General features: G+C 43.7%; 1 protein-coding gene across 6 annotated transcripts in view; it reads left to right on the plus strand.

Moving 5' to 3' along the window:
* Positions 1–22,665, plus strand: part of ulk4 (unc-51 like kinase 4) — a 755,583-nt gene that overhangs the window by 652,793 nt on the left and 80,125 nt on the right. For all 6 annotated transcript variants that reach the window (XM_063070087.1, XM_063070088.1, XM_063070093.1 and 3 more), the window contains exons 34-35: positions 10,880–10,978; positions 13,496–13,681. In XM_063070087.1, the coding sequence (XP_062926157.1) occupies positions 10,880–10,978; positions 13,496–13,681 (285 nt within the window). The remainder of the gene's footprint in view (positions 1–10,879; positions 10,979–13,495; positions 13,682–22,665) is intronic.

Consider the following 22,665-nt stretch of genomic DNA (forward strand, 5'->3'; position numbering starts at 1 on the left):
TAGCCATTTCAACCCTGGGAAAAAGCCTCTGACTATCCACATGATCAATGCCTCCCATCTTATACACCTCTATCAGGACACCCCTCATCCTCTGTCTCTCCAGGAAGAAAAGGCTAAGTTCACTTAACCTATTCTCATAGGGCATGCTCCCCAATCCAGGCAACTTTGTTTATACACCTGTCCTGAATAGTGGGAAGTTCACATCTACAGATGCACTGGGCTGTCCGCACCACGCTCTGCAGAGTCCTGTGATTGAGGGAAGTCATTTCCTATACCAGGCAGTGATACAGCCAGTCAGGATGCTCTCAACTGTGCCCTTATAGAAAATTCTTAGGATTTGGGGACCCATACAAAACTTCTTCAACTGTCTGAGGTAAAAGAGGCGCTGTTGTGCCTTTTTCATCACACAGCCGATATATACAGACCACATGAGATCCTCAGTGATGTTTATACTGAGGAACTTAAAGCTGTTCATCCTTTCAACCCCAGATGCATTGATTTCAATAGGGGTTAGCCTCTCTCCATTCCTCCTGTAGTCCACAACCAGCTCCTTTGTTTTTGCCACATTGAGGAAGAGGTTGTTTTCTTGACACCACTGTGTCAGGGTGATGACTTCTTCTCTGTAGGTCACCTTGTTATTATTTGAGATTAGGCCAATCAATGTAGTGTCGTCAGCAAATTTAATTAGCATATTGGAACTGTGGGTGGTGACACAGTCATGGATACACAGAGAGTAAAGGAGGGGGCTTGGGACACAGCCCTGAGGGGCTCCTGTGTTGAGGGTTAGAGGGACAGAGGTGAGGGAGCCCACTCTTACAAGCTGCTGGCAATCTGACAGGAAGTCCAGGATCCAACTGCACAAGGCAGAGTCAAGGCCGAGGTCTCTGAGCTTCTTGTCGAGCCTGGGGGGAATTATGGTGTTGAATGCTGAACTGTAGTCCAAGAACAGCATTCTCACATAAGCATCCTTTTTCGCCAGTGTAGAGCTGTGAATATTGTGTCATCTGTCGATCGGTTGTGTTGGTAGGCAGTTGTAGGGTGAGTGTGGGTGGCAGCAAGCTGCAGATGTAGTCCTTGACCAGCCTCTCAAAGCACTTGTTATTATTGAGGTGAGTGTGACAGGACACTAGTCATTCAGACATGATACCTTGGTCTTTTTTTGGTGCTGGAACAATGCTGGATGTTAATGCTGGATGTTTTGAAGCAGGAGAGCACTCTACACTGGGAGAGGGAGAGATTAAAAATGTTTGTAAACACACCTACCACTTGTGCTACGTACACTCTGAGTACTTGCCCTGGGATGCAGTCCAGTCCTGCGGCCTTGTGACTGTCCACTTGTTGGAAACACCTGCATACTTCGACAAATCTTATTCCTTTGTTCAAGAAATGTAATAGGGATAATCCTGGGAAGTATAGACCAGTGTGTGGTGGGCAAATGATTGGAGAAGGTTCTTAGAGTCAGGAATTATGAGCATTTGCCGAACTATAGTCTGATTAGGGATGGTCAACGTGGCTTTGTGAGAGGAAGTTTGTGCCTCGCAAGTTCTCCCATGGAAGGCTCATTCAGAAAGTCATGAATGCCTGTGATGATGCCTTCCTGGATGAGCTCAACGTTTTTATGCATGTTTTGAAAAGGCGAATAACACTACAGTGGCATGCAAAAGTTTGAGCACCCCGGTCAAAATTTTGAAGTTGAGCTGATCTCCAGAAGTCATAAAGTTAAAGATGAAACATTCTTTTCAACATTTTAAGCAAGATTAGTGTATTCATTTTGATTTGTACAATTTTAGAGTGGAAAAGAAAAGGGAAGGAGCACCATGCAGAAGTTTGGGCACCCCAAGAGATTTGAGCTCTCAGATAACTTTTACCAAGGTCTCAGACCTTAATTAGCTTGTTAGGGCTATGACTTGTTCACAATCATTGTTAGGAAAGACCAGGTGATGCAAATTTCAAAGCTTTATAGATACCCTGACTCCTCAAACCTTGTCCCAACAATCAACAGCCATGGGCTCCTCTAAGCAGCTGCCTAGCACTCTGAAAATTAAAATAAATGATGCCCACAAAGCAGGAGAAGGCTGTAAGAAAATAGCAAAGCGTTTTCAGGTAGCCATTTCCTCAGTTCGTAATGCAATTAAGAAATGGCAGTTAACAGGAACGGTGGAGGTCAAGTTCAGGTCTGGAAGACCATGAAAACTTTCCGAGAGAACTGCTCGTAGGATTGTTAGAAAGGCAAATCAAAACCCCCGTTTGACTGCAAAAGATCTTCAGGAAGATTTAGCAGACTCTGGAGTGGTGGTGCACTGTTCTACTGTGCAGCGACACCTGCACAAATATTTCAGAAGAAAATCTTTCCTGTGTCCTCACCACAAAATTCAGTGTCAGAAGTTTGCAAAGGAACATCTAAACAAGCCTGACGCATTTTGGAAACAAGTCCTGTGGACTGATGAAGTTAAAATAGAACTTTTTGGCCGCAATGAGCAAAGAAATGTTTGGAGAAAAAAGGGTGCAGAATTTCATGAAAAGAACACCTCTCCAACTGTTAAGCACGGGGGTGGATCGATCATGCTTTGGGCTTGTGTTGCAGCCAGTGGCACGGGGACCATTTGACTGGTAGAGGGAAGAATGAATTCAATTAAATACCAGCAAATTCTGGAAGCAAACATCACACCATCTGTAAAAATGCTGAAGGTGAAAAGAGTAAACAACAGGAATTCTGCAGATGCTGGAAATTCAAGCAACACACATCAAAGTTGCTGGTGAACACAGCAGGCCAGGAAGCATCTCTAGGAAGAGGTACAGTTGATGTTTCAGGCCGAGACCCTTCGTCAGGACCAGCAACTTTGATATGTGTTGCTTGAAGGTGAAAAGAGGATGGCTTCTACAACAGGGAAATGATCCTAAACACACCTCAAAATCCACAATGGACTACCTCAAGAGGCACAAGCTGAAGGTTTTGCCATGACCCTCACAGTCCCCTGACCTAAACATCATTGAAAATCTGTGGATAGACCTCAAAAGAGCAGTGCATGCAAGACGGCCCAAGAATCTCACAGAACTAGAAGCCTTTTGCAGGGAAGAATGGACGAAAATCTCCCAAGCAAGAATTGAAAGACTCTTATCTGGCTAAAAAAAGCATTTTAAAGTTGTGATACTTGCCAAAGGGAGTGTTATTAAGTACTGACCTTGCAGGGTGCACAAACTTTAGCTTCAGCCCTTTTCCTTTTTTGTTATTTTGAAACTGTAAAAGATGGAAATAAAAAAGTAATCGCTTAAAATATTAAAGAAATGTGTCATCTTTAACTTTATGCCTTTTGGAAATCAGTTCATCTTTTACTTGCTTAGCTATTCACAGTAACAGAAATTTTGACCAGGGATGCCCAAACTTTTGCAAGCCACTGTATACTTGTGTGATCTCTGTCTCAGACGCTGTCATCAGATCATCATTCAAGAGGGTAAACTGTTGCAAAGCGTCAGGCCCTGTCGGTATACCTGGTAGGGCCCTGAAAACCTGTGCCAACCAACTGAAGAAAATGTTCAACAACATCGTCAATCACACACTGCTGCAGTGGGAGGTTTCCACCCTACTTCAAAAGGGAGACAATCACACCAGTGCCAAGAGCTGCTTCTATGACCATCACCCAGTTACAATCACATGAAAATTCAAAGTTCAAAGTATGTATACATCATACAACCTGAGGTTTGTCTTTTTACAGGGAACCACAAAATAAAGAATCCCAGAACACATAAAAAAGAAGGCTGTCAAACAGCCAGTGTGCAGAGAGAAACAAAAATTATGCATACAATAGAAGTAAGCAAATAGCATTACGAACAAAGAGTCCATATTATGAAGGCCAAAGAAGGCCACAGCCTCAGCTTCAGTTCAGTGCAGGGCCGATTAAACATCACGAAGACCTCAGACACGGATCCTAGAGCAGCCAGACCAGGCCATAGCCTAAACCTCAGTTCAGCGCAGAACCGAGTAAATGTTGTGGAACAGTGAGCAGAACCAACCAATCGTTGTCTCTTGTCCCGACGTCTTCAATCCATCTGGCCAGGCTTTTAAATCGTCCAGACATCGGGTTGTTCCTTGCACAAGGACCCAGGCCCCATTGCATCAGTATGCTCTGGTTCTGGACATCACCACTACCTGAACTTTCCAAATCAGCCCGGTGCTTAGATCAATCAAACCTCACTCTCAGTTTACTCAGTTTAGCTGGGCAATCTCAAATTTGCCTCTCCTCTGCTCCACCAACCACACCTCCAAACATGCCTGAATCTCACCTCGATTTTGCTTTGCACCTGCACACTTCAACTCTCAACTCTGCTTCACCTTTGCTCACCTCTCCATTGTTTGCAGTGATCATTTACCATAAATTTTAGAACATAGAACATGTACAGCACAGTACAGGCCCTTCGGCCCACAATGTTGTGCCGACCCTCAAACCCTGCCTCCCATATAAGCCCCCACCTTAAATTCCTCCATATACCTGAAAACTCTTTTTATATGAAAAAAGTGTTATTAGTAAAGTACTTAGTTGTATTCCTTGTTTTTGTTTGTTTTATTTGCTGCTAGTGAGTAGCCATTAGGCTTCACCAATGCCATCTCAAACCAGAAGCATTTACGGTGATGAAGTACCATTGGAGCAGGAGGCAAGGATTCAAGTTTCTGGATTATTGGGACCTCTTTTGGCGCAGGTGTGACCTGTACAAAAAGGACAGGTTACACTTGAACCCTAGGGGGACCAATATCCTGGCGGGGAGATTTGCGAGGGCTACTGAGGTGACTTTAAACTAGAATGGTTGGGGGGTGGGAATCAAATTAAAGAGACTAGGAGAGAGGAGGTTAGTTCACAACAGGGGAATGGGAACCAGTGCAGAGAGACAGAGGGGTGTAAAATGAGGGTAGAAGCAAAAAGTAGTAAGGTGAAAAGTAAAAGTGGCAGGCCAGAAAATCCAGGGCAAAAATCAAAAAGGGTCACTTTTCAACATAATTGTATAAGGGCTAAGAGTGTTGTAAAAGCAAGCCTGAAGGCTTTGTGTGTCAATGCAAGGAGCATTCGTAACAAAGTGGATGAATTAAAAGTGCAGATTATTATTAATGAATATGATATAGTTGGGATCACAGAGACATGGCTCCAGGGTGACCAAGGATGGGAGCTCAACATTCAGGGATATTCAATATTCAGGAGTTATAGACATGAAAGAAAAGGAGGTGGGGTAGGCGGACTAACCAGTAACTAGCATTGCTGGTTAGAGAGGAGATTAACGCAATAGAAAAGAAGGACATTAGCCGGGAGGATGTGGAATCGATATGAGTAGAGCTGCATAACACTAAGGGGCAGAAAACACTGGTGGGAGTTGTGTACAGGCCACCTAACAGTAGTAGAGGTTGGGGATGGTATTAAACAGGAAATTAGAAATGTGTGTAATAAAGGAACAGCAGTTATAATGGGTGACTTCAATCTACATATAGATTGGGTGAACCAAATTGGTAAGGGTGCTGAGGAAGAGGATTTCTTGGAATATATGCGGGATGGTTTTTTGAACCAACATGTCGAGGAACCAACTAGAGAGCAGGCTATTCTAGACTGGGTATTGAGCAATGAGGAAGGGTTAATTAGCAATCATGTCGTGAGAGTCCATAATTGGGTAAAAGTGACCATAATATGGTGGAATTCTTCATTAAGATGGAGAGTGACATAGTTAATACAGAAACAAAGGTGCTGAACTTAAAGAAGGGTAAATTTGAAGGTATGAGACATGAATTAGCTAAGATAGACTGGCAAATGACACTTAAAGGGTTGACGGTGGATATGCAATGGAAGCACTTAAAGATCGCATGGATGAACTACAACAATTGTTCATCCCAGTTTGGCAAAAGAATAAATCAGGGAAGGTAGAGCACCCATGGCTGACAAGGGAAATTGGGGATAGTATCAATTCCAAAGAAGTAGCATACAAATTAGCCAGAGAAAGTGGCTCACCTGAGGACTGGGAGAAATTCAGAGTTCAGCAGAGGAGGACAAAGGGCTTAATTAGGAAGGGGAAAAAAGATTATGTGAAAAGAAAAAGATTGGTTAAGACAAATGTAGGTCCCCTACAGACAGAAACAGGTGAATTGATTATGAGGAGCAAGGACATGGCAGACCAATTGAATAATTACTTTGGTTCTGTTTTCACTAAGGAGGACATAAATAATCTTCCAGAAATAGTAGGGGACTGAGGGTTCAGTGAGATGGAGGAACTGAGGAAAATACATGTGGGTAGGGAAGTGGTGTTAGGTAAATTGAAGGGATTAAAGGCAGATAAATCCCTAGGGCCAGATGGTCTGCATCCCAGAGTGCTTAAGGAAGTAGCCCAAGAAATAGTGGATGCATTAGTGATAATTTTTCAAAACTCTTTAGATTCTGGACTAGTTCCTGAGGATTGGAGGGTGGCTAATGTAACTCCACTTTTTAAAAAAGGAGGGAGAGAGAAACCAGGGAATTATAGACCGATTAGCCTAACATCGGTGGTGGGGAAAATGCTAGAGTCAGTTATCAAAGATGTGATAACAGCACATTTGGAAAGCGGTGAAATAAACAGACAAAGTCAGCATGGATTTGTGAAAGGAAAATCACGTCTGACGAATCTCATAGAATTTTTTGAGGATGTAACTAGTAGAGTGGATAGGGGAGAACCAGTGGATGTGGTATATTTGGATTTTCAAAAGGCTTTTGACAAGGTCCCACACAGGAGATTAGTGTGCAAACTTAAAGCACACGGTATTGGGGGTAAGGTATTGATGTGGATAGAGAATTGATTGGCAGACAGGAAGCAAAGAGTGGGAATAAACGGAACCTTTTCAGAATGGCAGGCGGTGACAAGTGGGGTACCGCAAGGCTCAGTGCTGGGACCCCAGTTGTTTACAATATATATTAATGACTTAGATGAGGGAATTAAATGCAGCATCTCCAAGTTTGCAGATGACACGAAGCTGGGCGGCAGTATTAGCTGTGAGGAGGATGCTAAGAGGATGCAGGGTGACTTGGATAGGTTAGGTGAGTGGGCAAATTCATGGCAGATGCAACTTAATATGGATAAATGTGAGGTTATCCACTTCGGTGGCAAAAACAGGAAAACAGATTATTATCTGAATGGTGGCCGATCAGGAAAAGGGGAGGTGCAACGCGACCTGGGTGTCATTATACACCGGTCATTGAAAGTGGGCATGCAGGTACAGCAGGCGGTGAAAAAGGCGAATGGTATGCTGGCATTCATAGCAAGAGGATTCGAGTACAGGAGCAGGGAGGTACTACTGCAGTTGTACAAGGCCTTGGTGAGACCACACCTGGAGTATTGTGTGCAGTTTTGATCCCCTAATCTGAGGAAAGACATCCTTGCCATTGAGGGAGTACAAAGAAGGTTCACCAGATTGATTCCTGGGATGGCAGGGCTTTCATATGATGAAAGACTGGATCGACTAGGGTTATACTTGTTGGAATTTAGAAGATTGAGGGGGGATCTTATTGAAACATATAAAATCCTAAAGGGATTGGACAGGCTAGATGCAGGAAGATTGTTCCCGATGTTGGGGAAGTCCAGAACGAGGGGTCACAGTTTGAGGATAAAGGGGAAGCTTTTTAGGACCGAGGTGAGGAAAAACTTCTTCACACAGAGAGTGGTGAATCTGTGGAATTCTCTGCCACAGGAAACAGTTGAGGCCAGTTCATTGGCTATATTTAAGAGGGAGTTAGTTATGGCCCTTGTGGCTAAAGGGATCGGGGGTATAGAGGGAAGGCTGGTACAGGGTTCTGAGTTGGATGATCAGCCATGATCATACTGAATGGCGGTGCAGGCTTGAAGGGCCGAATGGCCTACTCCTGCACCTATTTTCTATGTTTCTATGTTTACCAGAGGTTGATCATGACAGAATCAACTTCTGCCTAAGCAAGGACCTCACCCGTTGCGGTTTGCCCGTCACCACAGTAGGTTTAAGGTGAATACAATTTCACTCGCTCTCCACTCTCCTCTTGGACAATAGCGATAGTTACATCAGGTTTCTACATCAGCTCAGCATTGAACCCTCAGTACTAATCAACAAGCTCCAAAGCTTGGGTCTCTGTACCTCCCTCTGCAACTGGATCCTTGACTTCTTCATCAGGTTCCACAATCTGTGCAGATGGAAAATAACATTTCCTCCTCGCTGACAATCAACACTGGTGCACCTCAGGGGTGCATGGTTAGTCCACTGCTCTACTCTCTCTACACCCAGACTGCATGGTTCAAACACCATCTATAAATTTGCCGATGATACAACTACTTTTGGCAGAATTTCAGACGTAACAAGGAGGCATACAGGAGTGAGATAGATCAGCTAGTTGAGTGGTGTCACAACAACAACCTTGCACTCAGTGTCAGTAAGACCAATAAATTGATTGTGGATTCAGGAAGGAAAGTCAAGGGAATACACACTAGTCCTCATTGAGTAATCAACAGTGGAAAGGCTGAGTAGTTTCAAGTTCCTGGTTATCTACATCTCTGAAGATTGATCGGAGGCTTAACATATTGATGCAATTACAAAGAAGGCACAAGAGTGGTTACATTTCATTAGGATTTTGAGGAGATTTGGTATATCAGCAAGGACTAGCAAATTTCTACAGATGTACTATGGAGAGCATTCTGACAGGTTGGATCATTGTCTGGTTTGGAAGGGCCACTGCACAGGATCAGAAAAAGCTGCAGAAAGTTGCAAACTCAGCTTGGTCCGTCATGGGTACTTGCCTCCCCAGCATCCAGGATACCTTCAAATGGCAATATCTCAGAAAGACAGTATCCATCATTAAGGACCCCAATCGGCCAGGAGATGCCCTCTTCTGATTGCTACCATCACGAAGGAGGTACAGAATGTGAAGACACACCTGCTGCGTTTAGAAACAGCTTCTTCCCCTCTGCCATCAGATTTCTAAATAGATATTGGACCCATCTGCACTACCTCAAGATTGCTCCTTCCCCTTCACCAACAGATTTCTCAATGGACAATTAACCCTTGTAGACTCCCTCATCAGTTTCTGAATGGACAATTAACCCTTGTAGACTCCCTCATCAGTTTCTGAATGGACAATTAACCCTTGTAGACTCCCTCATCAGTTTCTAGATGGACAGTTAACCCTTGTAGACTCCCTCATCAGTTTCTGGATGGACAATTAACCCTTGTAGATTCCCTCATCAGTTTCTGGATGGACAATTAACCCTTGTAGATTCCCTCATCAGTTTCTGGGTGGACAATTAACCCTTGTAGAATCCCTCATCAGTTTCTGGATGGACAACTAACCCTTGTAGACTCCCTCATCAGTTTCCGAATGGACAATTAACCCATGAACACTGCCGCAGTGTTGTTTCTCCTCGTCCTTTTGCACTACTGATTTAATTTAATTTACAGTACGTATGCAGTAGATTCCAAGCAACACACACAAAATGCTGGAGGAACTCAGCACGCCAGGCAGCATCTATAGAAAAGAGTAAATAGTTAATGTTTCGGGACTGATGAAGGGTCTCGGCCCAAAACATCAACTGTACTCTTTTCCATAGATGCTGCCAGCTTGCTGAGTTCCTCCAGCATTTTGGGTGTGCTGCTTGGATTTTCAGCAAGTGCAGATTTTCTCTTGTTCATATAGTAGATTCCAGTTAATTTGGCCATCAGTTAATCAGGGCAGCCAATTATTTGAGACATCTCTTAAAGAACAAAAATTAAATCAAGAAAATAATTGTTTATTTGGGACATTATACTTCTTAATTGGGGCAGGAAGTTGTTGCCAAACAATTTCTAACTAGCGTCAGTCATGTGCACATGGTTGGCTAATAGACACTACACCATGGCTAGAACAATCAGTTCTTGAATAGTGTCAGTTGTATGTGTTTGTGTTCAAAAGCAGTGATCTTATCACTGAGAGTTGGTGAGAGTTAAGCAGTTAGACTGTTCAGAAATGTTTTGCTCACCATGGCTCCAAACATTCAGGCTTGAAAATGCCAGAAATGCCTGTGAATGAAAAGGAAACAGTTTCACTAGAAATGAAGAATTTGAAGGTATCAACAATGTTACAATGAAAATGGAGATTTGGAGGATGCAATCAACTAAAGCACTGTATGAAGGCAGTCCATTATCTGCACTAGGTGTCTGCGCTGATTTTGGTCAGATGAATTCCTCCATCGATAACTATCAGGAACTAATACGCGGTTTTATAGTACTGTAGAGGTAGTATTCTAATTTGTTCTATACTTTATTTAAATATATAAATGGTTATTTAGTTGAGCAGTAGTTTGTCTTTTTTATACCTTTAAATAATTTCCATGAAACTTTAGTTAATTGGGACAGCCACTTAATTGGGCCAAAAAGTACTGGTCCCAATGTATCCCAATTAACTGGAATCCACTGGGTGTAAAACAACAAACTTCATGACATAAGCCAGTGATATTAAACCTGATTCTGACTCTGGTTCTCTTGAAGTGTCAGGGGCTATTTTTGATTAAAATATTTTAAAGTTTTCTATCATTGCCAGCATTTATTTTTCAATTGCTTTGAATTTCCTAGCTCTAAACATATTCATATGAGATCACTGCTTTCCTTCATAAATGCTTGTCCTGTTATCACCCAGTTTCTATTTGTCATGTTTTACTGTCTGAGAAGTTGCCAGATGATGATCATTTTTTCTATGCAAATATTGATAAAATACCATAAATGAATAGCAAACTAATTATGGGTTGAAACATTTTGACCATCCTGAAAATGCTATGGCTTGTTTCTCGCCGTCATCCACTGACATTTTTCACCACTGCTGCCACTCATTTGTACCTCAAAGGAGGAAACACTGTAATATATTATTTCTATTTTCTCACTAAGGCACAAAAATCAGGCATGGGAGGGGACACCCAAGCTGCTGAAGACCTTCTGCTTATCAACAAACCCCTGACAAACTTAATTAGCCTGCTTATTCAACTGGTAAGAAAATGCTTCCTTTCTAGTACGAAGGAATCTTTGGGAGATTTTGGCCAAAGTGTACATGTACTGAACTTGTTCACAGGTAGAATCAGCAGAAACGAGAATTTTCAGCTAGATTTCAGATAAATTATGTTTTTTTAAACAATAATTCACTCTTCGCTCAGATGGTCGTGAGAGCGTGGAACACGCTGTCAGCATAAGTGGTGCATGTGAGCTCAATTTCAACATTTAAGTATATGGATGGTAGGAAAAGGAGGGCTATGGTCCAGGTGCAGGTCAATGGGAGTAGGCAGTTTAATTGGCTCAGCATGGACTAGATGGGCCAAAGGGCCTGTTTCTGTGCTGTACATTTCTATAACTCTATGATTCTAACGACAAACATTGTTTTTTTTTCAAATTTAGATAAAATCAAATTCAATAGAGTGGTACACCCGAAATGACTCTATTTTTGCAACTCATCTAAGGGTAGTGGAAACCAGCATGAAATAATTTAAGAATGCTTACTGATTCAGTGGCTGGGCTGACACAGCAACATGTTCTTGAAGAGTATTCAATCAGAATTTTGATATGACTCCACCGGCATTCACTGGAACATGGAACAAGAGATCTACAGTTCCTGTTGTCACTCTTGTGGCCTCAATCCTGTATCTAGTCCTCCACAAAGCAGTGGCTACAATTATTTAAAATCTGTATAATTTTATCTGAAGAATGACTTCAGTTAAATCGAAGCATGATATCATTCTATTTACAGCCAGGAGATAAATAATTCAGTTTAGGAACAATTTTTACTTGACAAATTTTGAAGCTGGTAAATAGATACTTGATGAAAATAGCAGTTCCAATTTTCCTTCCAGTTTCCCTTCTTTTCATTGTCTTTGAAGTTAGTGACTCACTGTCAAGTACTACTGTAATAACTGCTGGATGTGGAGTCATAGAACTCTACAGCACAGAAACAGGCCCTTCGGCCTATCTAGTCTATGCTGAACTATTAACTTGCCTAGTCCCAATAGCCTGTACCCAGATCATAGCCCTCCATACCCCACTCATCCATGTACCTATCCAAATTTCTCTTAAATGTTGAAATCGAACCCACATCCACCACTTGCTCTGAAGCTCATTCCACATTCTCACCACCCTCTGAATGAAGAAGTTCCCCATCATGTTCCCCTTAAACATTTCACCCTTAACACATGACCTGTAGTTGTAGTTCATGCAACCTCAGTGGAAAACCTCATGTTATCAGGTTGTTCATTTGTGAGCCTAAATTCTCTGGTTGAGGGCAGATAGAATGATTCGTATTGAGCATTGAATTGTAGAGTATAGGGTCCCGGTGAATCACATAACTAGGGTTGTGGATTGAGTGGTAGATTCCCAGCTTGGTGGAAAAAGGAATGGGAGTGAAGAAGATGTTCCTGAAGTCTTCAGAATACAGAATAACATCAAAAGGAATAGGTTTAAGCTGGAACACATGATCACAAGAAATAGGAGCAAAGGGAGGCTCTCCACTACTGATCATCACTGTACTACATTAACTTCATATTCATCACTTATCTCAATACACAAAAATCTAACCATTTCTTTTGTAAATATAATCATTTTCTCAGCCTTCACAATTCTCTTGGATAGATAATTCCAAAAAGGTTCATCACCCTTTGAGTGAAGACATTAAATTAATTGTAGTGAGATGTTGAGGAAAAAATACTTTACTCAGAAAATAGTGGGGTTCTGGAACGCCAGACAGGATGAGGGAGGAAGAAACGGTTATCACATTTACAAAGTCTCTGAATGAATCCTTGAAGAACCATGAACTGCAGGGATGAGGAATAAGACTTAGGAAGTAGGATTAATCTAAAGTCTATTTTGCTCACAATGTACATGATGGGTTGAGTGGATTCCTTCTAAGCCATGAATTTCTATGATCCACATCTGACTAAGATCAGGGCAGTTGATTACTCTAACATTTTAATAGCTTAACACCCAGAGCAGTGTGCTTTATAATGCTGCCTCTCAAAACAAAATAGATTGGTATACCGGCTTTACCATCTTCTTTCCTCCACAAACCCTGGGATGAAAAATTACTGCCTTTCCACTCAACTCGACAATATCGACAGTTCTTTCACTAGACAATCCACAAGAATGGTATTTCCCTAAAAGTAAAATACTACAAATGCTGCATATATGTAATAATATGCTCGAAATTTTCATGGCCAGGCAGAAACAGGATGAACAATTCATGACCTACAACAGAAGTAATTAAGCAGGTTTTATAATGTGGTGAGGGGTGAAGGCTGCAAGTCTATCAATGTATTTCAGGACAGAGACAATAGTTGTCTTAGATTGAAGATTAAGATTACAATTGCCGGGAACATTAAAGGAAGAGTGATTCATTTTTCCTCTGAATTTTTGAGAGGAGGTGCAATCACAGGAGAACGTGGGAGCAGTTTTGAGAAGGGAATCATTACTCTGTAAGAAATACTAATCTAAATTGTGCTCTAACTAGCCCCTGTCAATCTTCAGCTCTCTAGTGATGACCCAGATGTGCAGGAGAGTTCTCTGCATTCTCTGTCCCTCATCCTTCAGCTGTACGGAGGTGAAAATCAAGACAGCTTGTCTCCTGAAAATGTGCGCTCACTTGCAGAAGCACTGAAATGTAGGAGAGATCCAAAACAGCAGAAGCTTCTACTTAGGGTCATCAAAAGGCTGGTAAGTAAAGTTTCCTGACGTTGAGTGGTATGTACAGTACTAACAAGGAACACGCTGGAGGAACTCAGCAGGCCAGGCAGCATCTATGGAGAAAGGTACAGTCGACGTTTCGGGCTGAGATCTTTCGGCAGGACTGGAGATGAAAGATGCAAAGCAGATTTAAAAGGTGGAGGAGGGGAGAGAGAAATACAAGGTAATGGGTGGAACCAGGAGGAGGAGGGATGAAACAAATAGCTGGGGAGTTGAGCGGTGAAAGAGATAGAAGGTGAGAATAGAAGGCCATGGGAAAAAGAAAAAGGGGAGGAGCACCAGAGGGACACGATGGGTAGACAAGAAGATAAGGTGAGATAGGGAAAAGGAGATGAGGACTGGTGAATCAGAGGGTGGGGGTGAGTGGCCATTACCGAACGTTCAAGAAATCGATGTTCATGCCATCAGGCTGGCGGCTACCCAGACGGAATACAAGGTGTTCCAACTTTAGTGTGGCCTTATCGTGACAGTTGAGAAGGCCATGGATGGATATGTCGGAATGAGAATGGGAAATGGAATTAAAATGGGTGGGCACTGGGAGATCCCGCTTGTTTCGGCAGACGGAGCAAAGATGCTCGGCGAAGCGGTCTCCCAATCTACGTTGAGTCTCACCAACATACAGGAGGCCACACTGGGAACACCAGACACAGTATACGGTATGACCCCAACAGACTCACGGGGAAATGCCGCCTCACCTGGAAGGACTGTTTGGGGCCCTGAATAGTAGTGAGGGAGGAGGTGTAGAGGCAGGTGTAGCACTTGTTCCGCTTGCAAGGATAAGTGCCAGGAGGGGGATCAGTGGGGAGGGACAATTGGACAAGGGAGTCGTGTAGGGAGCAATCCCTGCGGAAAGTGGGAAGGAGGGAAAGATGTGTTTGGTGGTGGGATCCCATTGGGGATTTCAGAAGTTCCAGAGAATTATGTGCTGAACGTGGAGGCTGATGGAGTGGTAGTTGAGGACTAGAGGAACCCTATCCCTGGTAGGGTGGCGGGAAGATGGGGTAAGAGCAGACATGCGTGAAATGGAAGAGATGCAGTTGAGGGCAGTGTTGATGGTGGAGGAGGCAAAGTCTTTTGAAAAGGGAGGTCATCTCCTTCATTCTAGAATGAAAAGCCTCATCCTGAGAGCAGATGTGGTGAAGATGGAGGAATTGAGAGAAGGGGATGGCGTTTTTACAAGTAACAGGGCGAGAAGAGGTATATTCCAGGTAGCTGTGAGAGTCCTTGGGTTTATAATAGACATCAGTAGATAAGCTGTCTCCAGAGATAGAGATAGAGAGATTGAGAAAGGGGAGGGAGGTGTCAGAAATAGACCAGGCAAATTTGAGGGCAGGGTGGAAGTTAGAGGCAAAGTTGATGAAGTCGACTAGTTTAACAAGGGTGCAGGAAGCAGCACCAATGCAGTTGTTGATGTAGCATAAGAAAATTGGGGGACGGACACCAATGTGGGCCTGGAACATGGATTGTTCCACATAGCTGACAAACAGGCAGACACAGCTGGGACCCATGCGAGTGCCCATGGCTACAGCTTTTGTTTGAAGAAAGTGGGAGGAGCCAAAGGAGAAATTATTTCGAGTGAGGACAAGTTCAGCTAGATGGAAGAGAGTGATGGTGGAGGGGAACTGATTGGGTTCAGCTAGTTCAGCTAGGTGGAAGAGAGTGGTGATGGAGGGGAACTGGTTGGGTCTGGTGTCTAGAAGGAAACGGAGAGCTTTGAGGCCTTCCTGGTGGGGGCTGGAGGTGTATAGGGACTGAACATCCATAGCAAAAATAAGATGATGGGAGCCAGGGAACTGGAATCATTGAAAAAATCTAGAGTGTGAAGTGTCATGGATGTAGGTAGGAAGGGGTTGAACTATGGGAGATAAAACAGAGTTGAGGTATGCAGATATGAGTTCAGTGGGGCAGGAAGATGCTGAAACAATGAGTCTACCAGGACAAGAGGGTTTGTGGATCTTGTGCAGGAGGCATAGCGTACGGTGTATTGGCCTTCATCAACTGTGGGATTGAGTTTAAGAGCCGAGAGGTAATGTTACAGCTATACAGGACCCTGTTCAGACCCCACTTGGAGTACTGCACTCAGTTCTGGTCACCTTACTACAGGAAGGATGTGGAAACTATCGAACGGGTGCAGAGGAAATTTACAAGGATGTTGCCTGGATTAGGGAGCATGCCTTATGATAGGTTGTGAACTCAGCCTTTTCTCCTTGGAGCGGTGGAGGATGAGAGGTGACCTGATAGGGGTGTATAAGATGATGAGAGACATTGATGGTGTGGATAGTCAGAGGCTTTTTTCCCAGGGCTAACACGAGAGGGCACAGTTTTAAGGTGCTTGGAAGTAGGTACAGAGGAGATGGCAGGGGTACGTTTTTTACGCAGTGAGTGGTGAGTGCGTGCAATGGTGGTGGAGGCAGATACGATAGGGTCTTTTAAGAGACTCCTGGATAGGTACATGGAGTTTAGAAAAATAGAAGGTTATGGGTAACCCTAGGTAATTTCTAAAGTAAGTACATGTTCAGCACAGCATTGTGGGCTGAAGGGCCTGTAGTGTGCTGTAGTTTTTCTATGTTTCTAGAAATGGGAGGTGCAGGGTGCGGGAACTATGAGGTTTATGGCAATAGATGGGAGATCCCCAGAGTCAATAAGGTTGGTGATGGTGTGGGAGACGATGGCCCGGTGCTCCTTAGTGGGGTCTTGTTCGAGGGGTAAGTAAGAGGAGGTGTCTGAGAGTTGGCGCTGGGCCTCAGCAAGGTAGAGGTCAGTTTGCCAGACTGCTACAGCACCTCCCTAATCTGCGGGTTTGATGGTGAGGGTAAGATTGGTGCGGAGGGAGAGGAGAGCAGAGCATTCAGAAGGAGTGAGATTGGAGTTGTAGAGAGGTTGATGTCTCATCACCATTTGGCAATGAAAAAGTCTAGAGCAGGCAGAAGACCAGGATGACGTGTCCAGGAAGAGGAGGAGGGTTGAAGATGGGGAGTTGGGGTCATCGGTGCTGGGTGGAGAGTTCTTGCCAAAGAAGTAGGCTCGGAAAAGCTTCGGAGAATTATGTGCTGACACAGAGGCTGATGAAAATCCAAGCAATACACACAAAATGCTAGAGGAACTCAGCAGGCCAAGCAGCATCTATGGAAAAAAGTATAGTCGACATTTTGGGCCAAAATCCTTCGACACACTGGAGAAAGAGAGCTGAGGAGTAGATTTGAAAGGTGGAGGGAGGGGAGAGGGACACCTCAGAGTCCAGCACATAATTATCCAAAACTTACACCATCTCCAACTGGATCCCACCAGCAAACACATCTTTCCCTCCCCACCCCCACTTCCTGCTTTCTGCAGGGATTGCTCCCTACACAACTCCCTTGTTCCTTCATCCCTCCCCACTGATCTCCCTCCTGACACTTATCCTTGTAAGCGGAACAAGTGCTACACCTGCCCCTACACCTCCTCCCTCACTACCGTTCCAGGCCCCAAGCAGTTCTTCCAGGTGAGGCGACACTTCACCTGTGAGTCTGTTGGGGGTCATGTACTGTGTTTGGTGCTACTGGTGTGGCCTTCTGTATATCAGTGAGACCTGACATAGATCGGGAGACTGCTTCATCAAGCATCTATGCTCTGTCCGTCAGAGCAAGTGAGATCTCCCAGTGGCCATCCATTTTATTTCCACTTCCCTTTCCCATTCCAATATGTCCATCCATGGCCTCCTGCACTGTCTGGATAACGCCACACTTAGGTTGGAGGAACAGCACCTTATATTCCGTTTGGGTAGCCTCCAACCTGATGGCATGAACATTGCTTTCTCAAACTTCCAGTAATGCCTCCCCCAACCCCACTTTACCATTTCCCATCCCCTTGTCCCTCTCTCATATTACCTCTTTGCCCGCCTATTGCCTCCCTCTGGTGCTCCTCCCCTACCCCCTTTATTTCTTTTTTCCATGGCCTTCTGTCTCTTTCACCAATCAATTTCCTAGCTCCTTGCTTCATCCCTCCCCCTCCAAGTTTCAGCTATCACCTGGCCTTTCTCTCTCCCCCTCCCCCCACCTTTCAAATCTACTCCTCAGCTTTTTTTCTCCAGTCCTGCCAAAGGGTTTCGGCCCGAAACATCAGCTGAACTTTTTTCCATAGATGCTGCCTGGCCTGCTGAGTTCCTCCAGCATTGTGTGGGAAGGCAATGGGTGTCCATTGCAACCATTAGTAGGCTGTACCTTCAGCAGACAAGGGGGCGGAGTTTTTTAAAAGTTGTAAGCACTGTCTATTTCCCGCAAAAGCAAAACACAAATGAGCAAGTTCCATGTTCCAAGATTTAAAATTTCACTATTCATAGAACTTTGGGTAAAAACGCTTTTTGATTCCATTGTAAAATTTCTATAAGACACCAATAATACAAAGGAGCAGAAACAGGCCATTCAGCCCATCGAGTCTGCTCTGACATTCCATCATGGCTGATTTATTATCCCTCTCAATCCCATTCTCCTGCCTTCTCCCTGTAACCTTTGACACCCTGACTAATTAAGAACATATCTACCCAGCTTTACGTATCCCAAAGACTTGGCCTCCACAGCTGTCTGTAGCGATGAATTCCACAAATTCACTGACCTCTGGCTAAAGAAAGTCCTCCTCATCTTGGATGGCCCTTTATTCTGAAGCTGTACTCCCCCACTATAGGAAACAATCTCTCCACATCCACTTTATCTAGGCCTTTCAATATTCGATAGGTTTCAATGAGAATTCCCCCTTCCCCCCCCCAACCCATTCTTCCAAACTCTAGAGAGTGCAGGCCCAGCACCATCAAACGATGCTCATATATTAAACCTTTCGTTCCTGGAATGATTCTCATGAACCTCCACTGGACCTCTCCAATGCCAGCACATCTCTCCCTGGGAAAGGGTCCCAAAATTGCTCACAATACTCCAACTGCAATCTAACCTTATTGCCTTATAAAGTGTCAGCATTACATCCTTGCTTTTCCATTCTAATCCAGCAGTTCTCAACATGGGCCATATGGCTTCCCAGGAGTCAAGCCTGATTTCATAGGGGCTACAAGTAAAGAACAAGAGAGTGGGGGGGCCACAGGCATTTCTGAATAGACCATGACAAGTTTACTGTTTAGTGAACTTTTACTAAAATATATAAATGAATATATATAATTTAATTGGAATGCTGAATGAAATTAATGTAAACGTATGCTGGATAATGCAAGTGAGGCAGCAATTGCATCCTCCAATCCATTGAGATACAACATGAAAAGAAGTGGTCTCAACACCAATCCCTAGTCGCCAGCAGCCAACCAGCCCCCTTTAATCCCACTCTTTGCCTCCTGGCGTACAGCTAATCTTCTGTCTATGCTAGTATCTTTCCTGTAATATCATGTTAAGCAGACTCATGTGAGGCACCTTGTCAAAAGCCTTCCAAAAATCCAAGTAAGCAACATCTATTGACACTTTTTTTGTCTATTCTGGCTGTTATTTCCTCAAAGGATTCTAACAGATTTGTCAGACAAGATTTCTCCTTTAAGGAAACCTTGCTGACCAGCCTATTTTATCATTTCGAGGCACCAAGTACTCTGAGACATCATCCTTAATAATGGTCTCCAACATTTTGCCAACCACCTAAATCAGACTAACTGACCTATAATTTCCTTTTATTTTGCCTCTGTCCCTTCTTGAAGAGTGGAGTGACATTTGCAATTTCCCAGTCCTCTGGAACCATTCCAGAATCTAGTGATTCTTGGAAGATCATTGCTAATGCCTCCACAATCTCTTCAGGTACCTCTTTCAGAACCCTGGGGTATAGACCATCTGGTCCAGGTGACTTATCTGCCTTCAAACCCTCCAGCAGCCTAAGCACCTTCTCCTTGGTAAGAGTAACTACACTCCCTTCTGCTCCCTGACAACACTTGAATTTCTCACATAAAATATTTATTTAGTTCGTCCATCATTTTTTGTCCTCTAATACTACCTTTTTAGCATCATTTTCCAGCAGTCTGATGTGCAGTCTCACCTCTATTTTACTCTTTATATATCTGAAAATTGCTTCTGGTGCCCTCTTTTATATTATTGGCTAGCTCACCTTTGTATTTTGTCTCTCCTCCCCTTATGGCTTTTTTTGCCGTATTATATGCCCCTCTTTGGTCTTTATGCTGGCAATGACTTCCCTTGTCACACACGGTTGCATCATCCTCCCTTTAGAATACTTCCAAATTTCTCCCAGAAATTCTAGTCCTATGCTGCTCTGCCATCATCCCTGTACGCGAGTCCTCTTCCAATCAACTTTGGCCAACTCCTCTCTCGTACCTCTGTAATTCCCTTTACTGCACTGCATTTCTGACGCATCTGACTTTAACTTCTGCCTCTCAAACTGCTGGGTGAATTTGATCATATTATGGTCACTGACTCATAAGAGTTTCTTTACCTTAAGCTCCCTAATCAAATCTGATTCATTACACAATACCCAATCCAGAATTGCCTTTCCCCTAGTGGGCTCAACCACAAGCTACTGATAAAAGCCATCTCATAGGCAGTCTACAAATTCCCTCTCTCGGGATCCAACACCACTCAGATTTTCCCAATCTACCTGCAGATTGAAATCCCCCATGATTATCGCAACATTGCCCTTTCTATCTCCAGTTGTAATTTGTAGCCCGCATCCTATTCAGAGACCTGTATATGGCATCTAATCAGGGTCCTTTTACCCTTGCAGTTTACTAACTCTACTCACAGGACTTTACATTTTCCAGTCCTCTTTCTAAGGATTTGATTTCATTTCTTACCAATAGAGCTACACCCCCCCCCTTTTGAAACAATGTGCATCTTCAGATGTTAAGTTCCCATCTATGATCTTCTTTCAGCCAAAACTCAGTGATGCCCCTAACGTCACACCTCCCAATCTCTAAGTGTGCTGCAAGATCATCTATTCATTCTGTATACTATTCAAATAGAACATCTTCAGTACTGTATTCATCACCGTTTTCAATAATGCTCCTACGTTATACTTCAAATCATCCTACTGACTGCAATTTTGTCCTATCACCTGCCTGTCCTTCCTCACCACCTCGCTGGAAACTGCATCAACTTTTATACCAACCACCCCATCCTTAGCCCTATCACTTCGTTTCCCATCCCCCTGCCAAACTAGTTTAAACCCTCCTCAAGTCTCTAGCAAACTTCCCCGCAAGGATATTGGTCCCCTTTGGGTTATTTTATTTACTTATTTAGAGATACAGCATGGAATAGGCCCCATGCCTTTTGAACCTTGCTGTCCAGAAACCCTCAGGACAAATTTACAATCACCAATTAACTTACGTGCACACAGAAAAGTACTTGCTTACAGAAGATACCAGAATTGAACCCGGAACTCCAACACCTCAAGCTGTAATAGTGTTGCACTAACTAATACACTATGGTGGCAGCAGGTGTAACCCATCCTTTTTGTATAGGTCTTACCTTCCCCAGAATCTGAAGTGCTGCCCCCTGCACCAATTCCTCAGCCATGCATTCATCAGTCAAAACATTCTATTCTTACTCTCACTGGTGCTTGACACAGAGATTACTACCCTGGAGGTCTTGCTTTTCAGCTTTTTACCAAACTCTTTCTTCAAGACCTCCTCCCTTTTCTTACCTATGAGTTTGGTACCAATATGTATCACGACATCCGGCTGTTCACTCCCCCCTTTAGAATGCTGTGGAACCGATCCAAGTTTTCCCTGACCCTGGCACCTGCAAGGCAACTTACCATCTGGGTGTCTCTTTCACATCCACAGAATCTTCTGTCTGCTTCTCTATAGAATTCCCTATCATGACTGCAGTCCTCTTCTCTGTCCTCCCCTTCTGAGCCACACAGCCAGTCTCAATGCCAGAGACCTGACTGCTGTGGCTTTTCTCTGCTAGGTTATTCCTCTACCCCCCCCACCCCCCACCCCCGCCGCCAACAGTATTCAAAGTAGTATATCTGTTGTTGAATGGGTAGTCTGCACAGGCTGCCTTTCCCCCTTGACAGTCAGGGGGACCTGTGCCCTGCACCTTAGGTGTAACTATCTCCCTGTGAGTCCTGACGAAGGGTCTCGGCCTGAAACATCGACTGCACCTCTTCCTAGAGATGCTGCCTGGCCTGCTGCGTTCACCAGCAACTTTGATGTGTGTTGCTTGAATTTCCAGCATCTACAGAATTCCTGTTGTCCCCGTATGTCCTCAACCTCCCAAATGATCTGTTCACCCACCTCCAGCTCCAATTCCAATTCCTTAACACAGTCTGAAAGAAGCTGCAGCTGGATGCATTTCTTGCGTGTGTAGTTCTCAGGAACACTGGACATCTTCCTGCAAGAGGAGCATTCCATTATCCTGCCTTGTATCCCCACTGCTCTAACTATGCAATAAGAAATAAATAAAGAAAAATTAAATGAAAAAATGTACCTACAGCCTCCACCTCTCCTCTCTGAAGCCTTAATCAGCCAAAGCCTGCGCTTCCCACTCTAACACTGGCCCAATCTCACTATGGTCACTCAGCTTAAACCTAACTCCTTTTTTTAACCCTTGCCAAGTACCTAATTATGTACAATCTAGTGTCTCCTCAGAAACTGCAGTGTGTAGAATGTCCCGACTGTCCCCACTTGCTGCTTTTTAACTCTCTCGCTGCATAATCCAACTGTGGTGTGCAGAATTTCATTGGTAGTGCAGGCCTTTATTGTAATTCATTCCTCTCTTGAATAATTGCTGCACACATTATATACTGTCTTTGTTAAATCTTATAATCTTTATTTATTTCTAATTGAATGCAAAAGTTTTGGCTGCCAGTATCTGAAGTATTAAGAGACACACACTGCCAGTGGTGCCAGCCTTCAGCTGCAATTTTAATACAAAGAATGATAGTTCTCTGAAGTGGATATAAAACATACATCAGAGCTCATTGTATTGACGTTACTGAACAGTGCTCGAATCCAGAATCAGGAAATCAGACAGGATGTC

Source organism: Mobula hypostoma, chromosome 17 (genome assembly GCF_963921235.1).
Source record: "Mobula hypostoma chromosome 17, sMobHyp1.1, whole genome shotgun sequence".
Taxonomy (NCBI): domain Eukaryota; kingdom Metazoa; phylum Chordata; class Chondrichthyes; order Myliobatiformes; family Myliobatidae; genus Mobula; species Mobula hypostoma.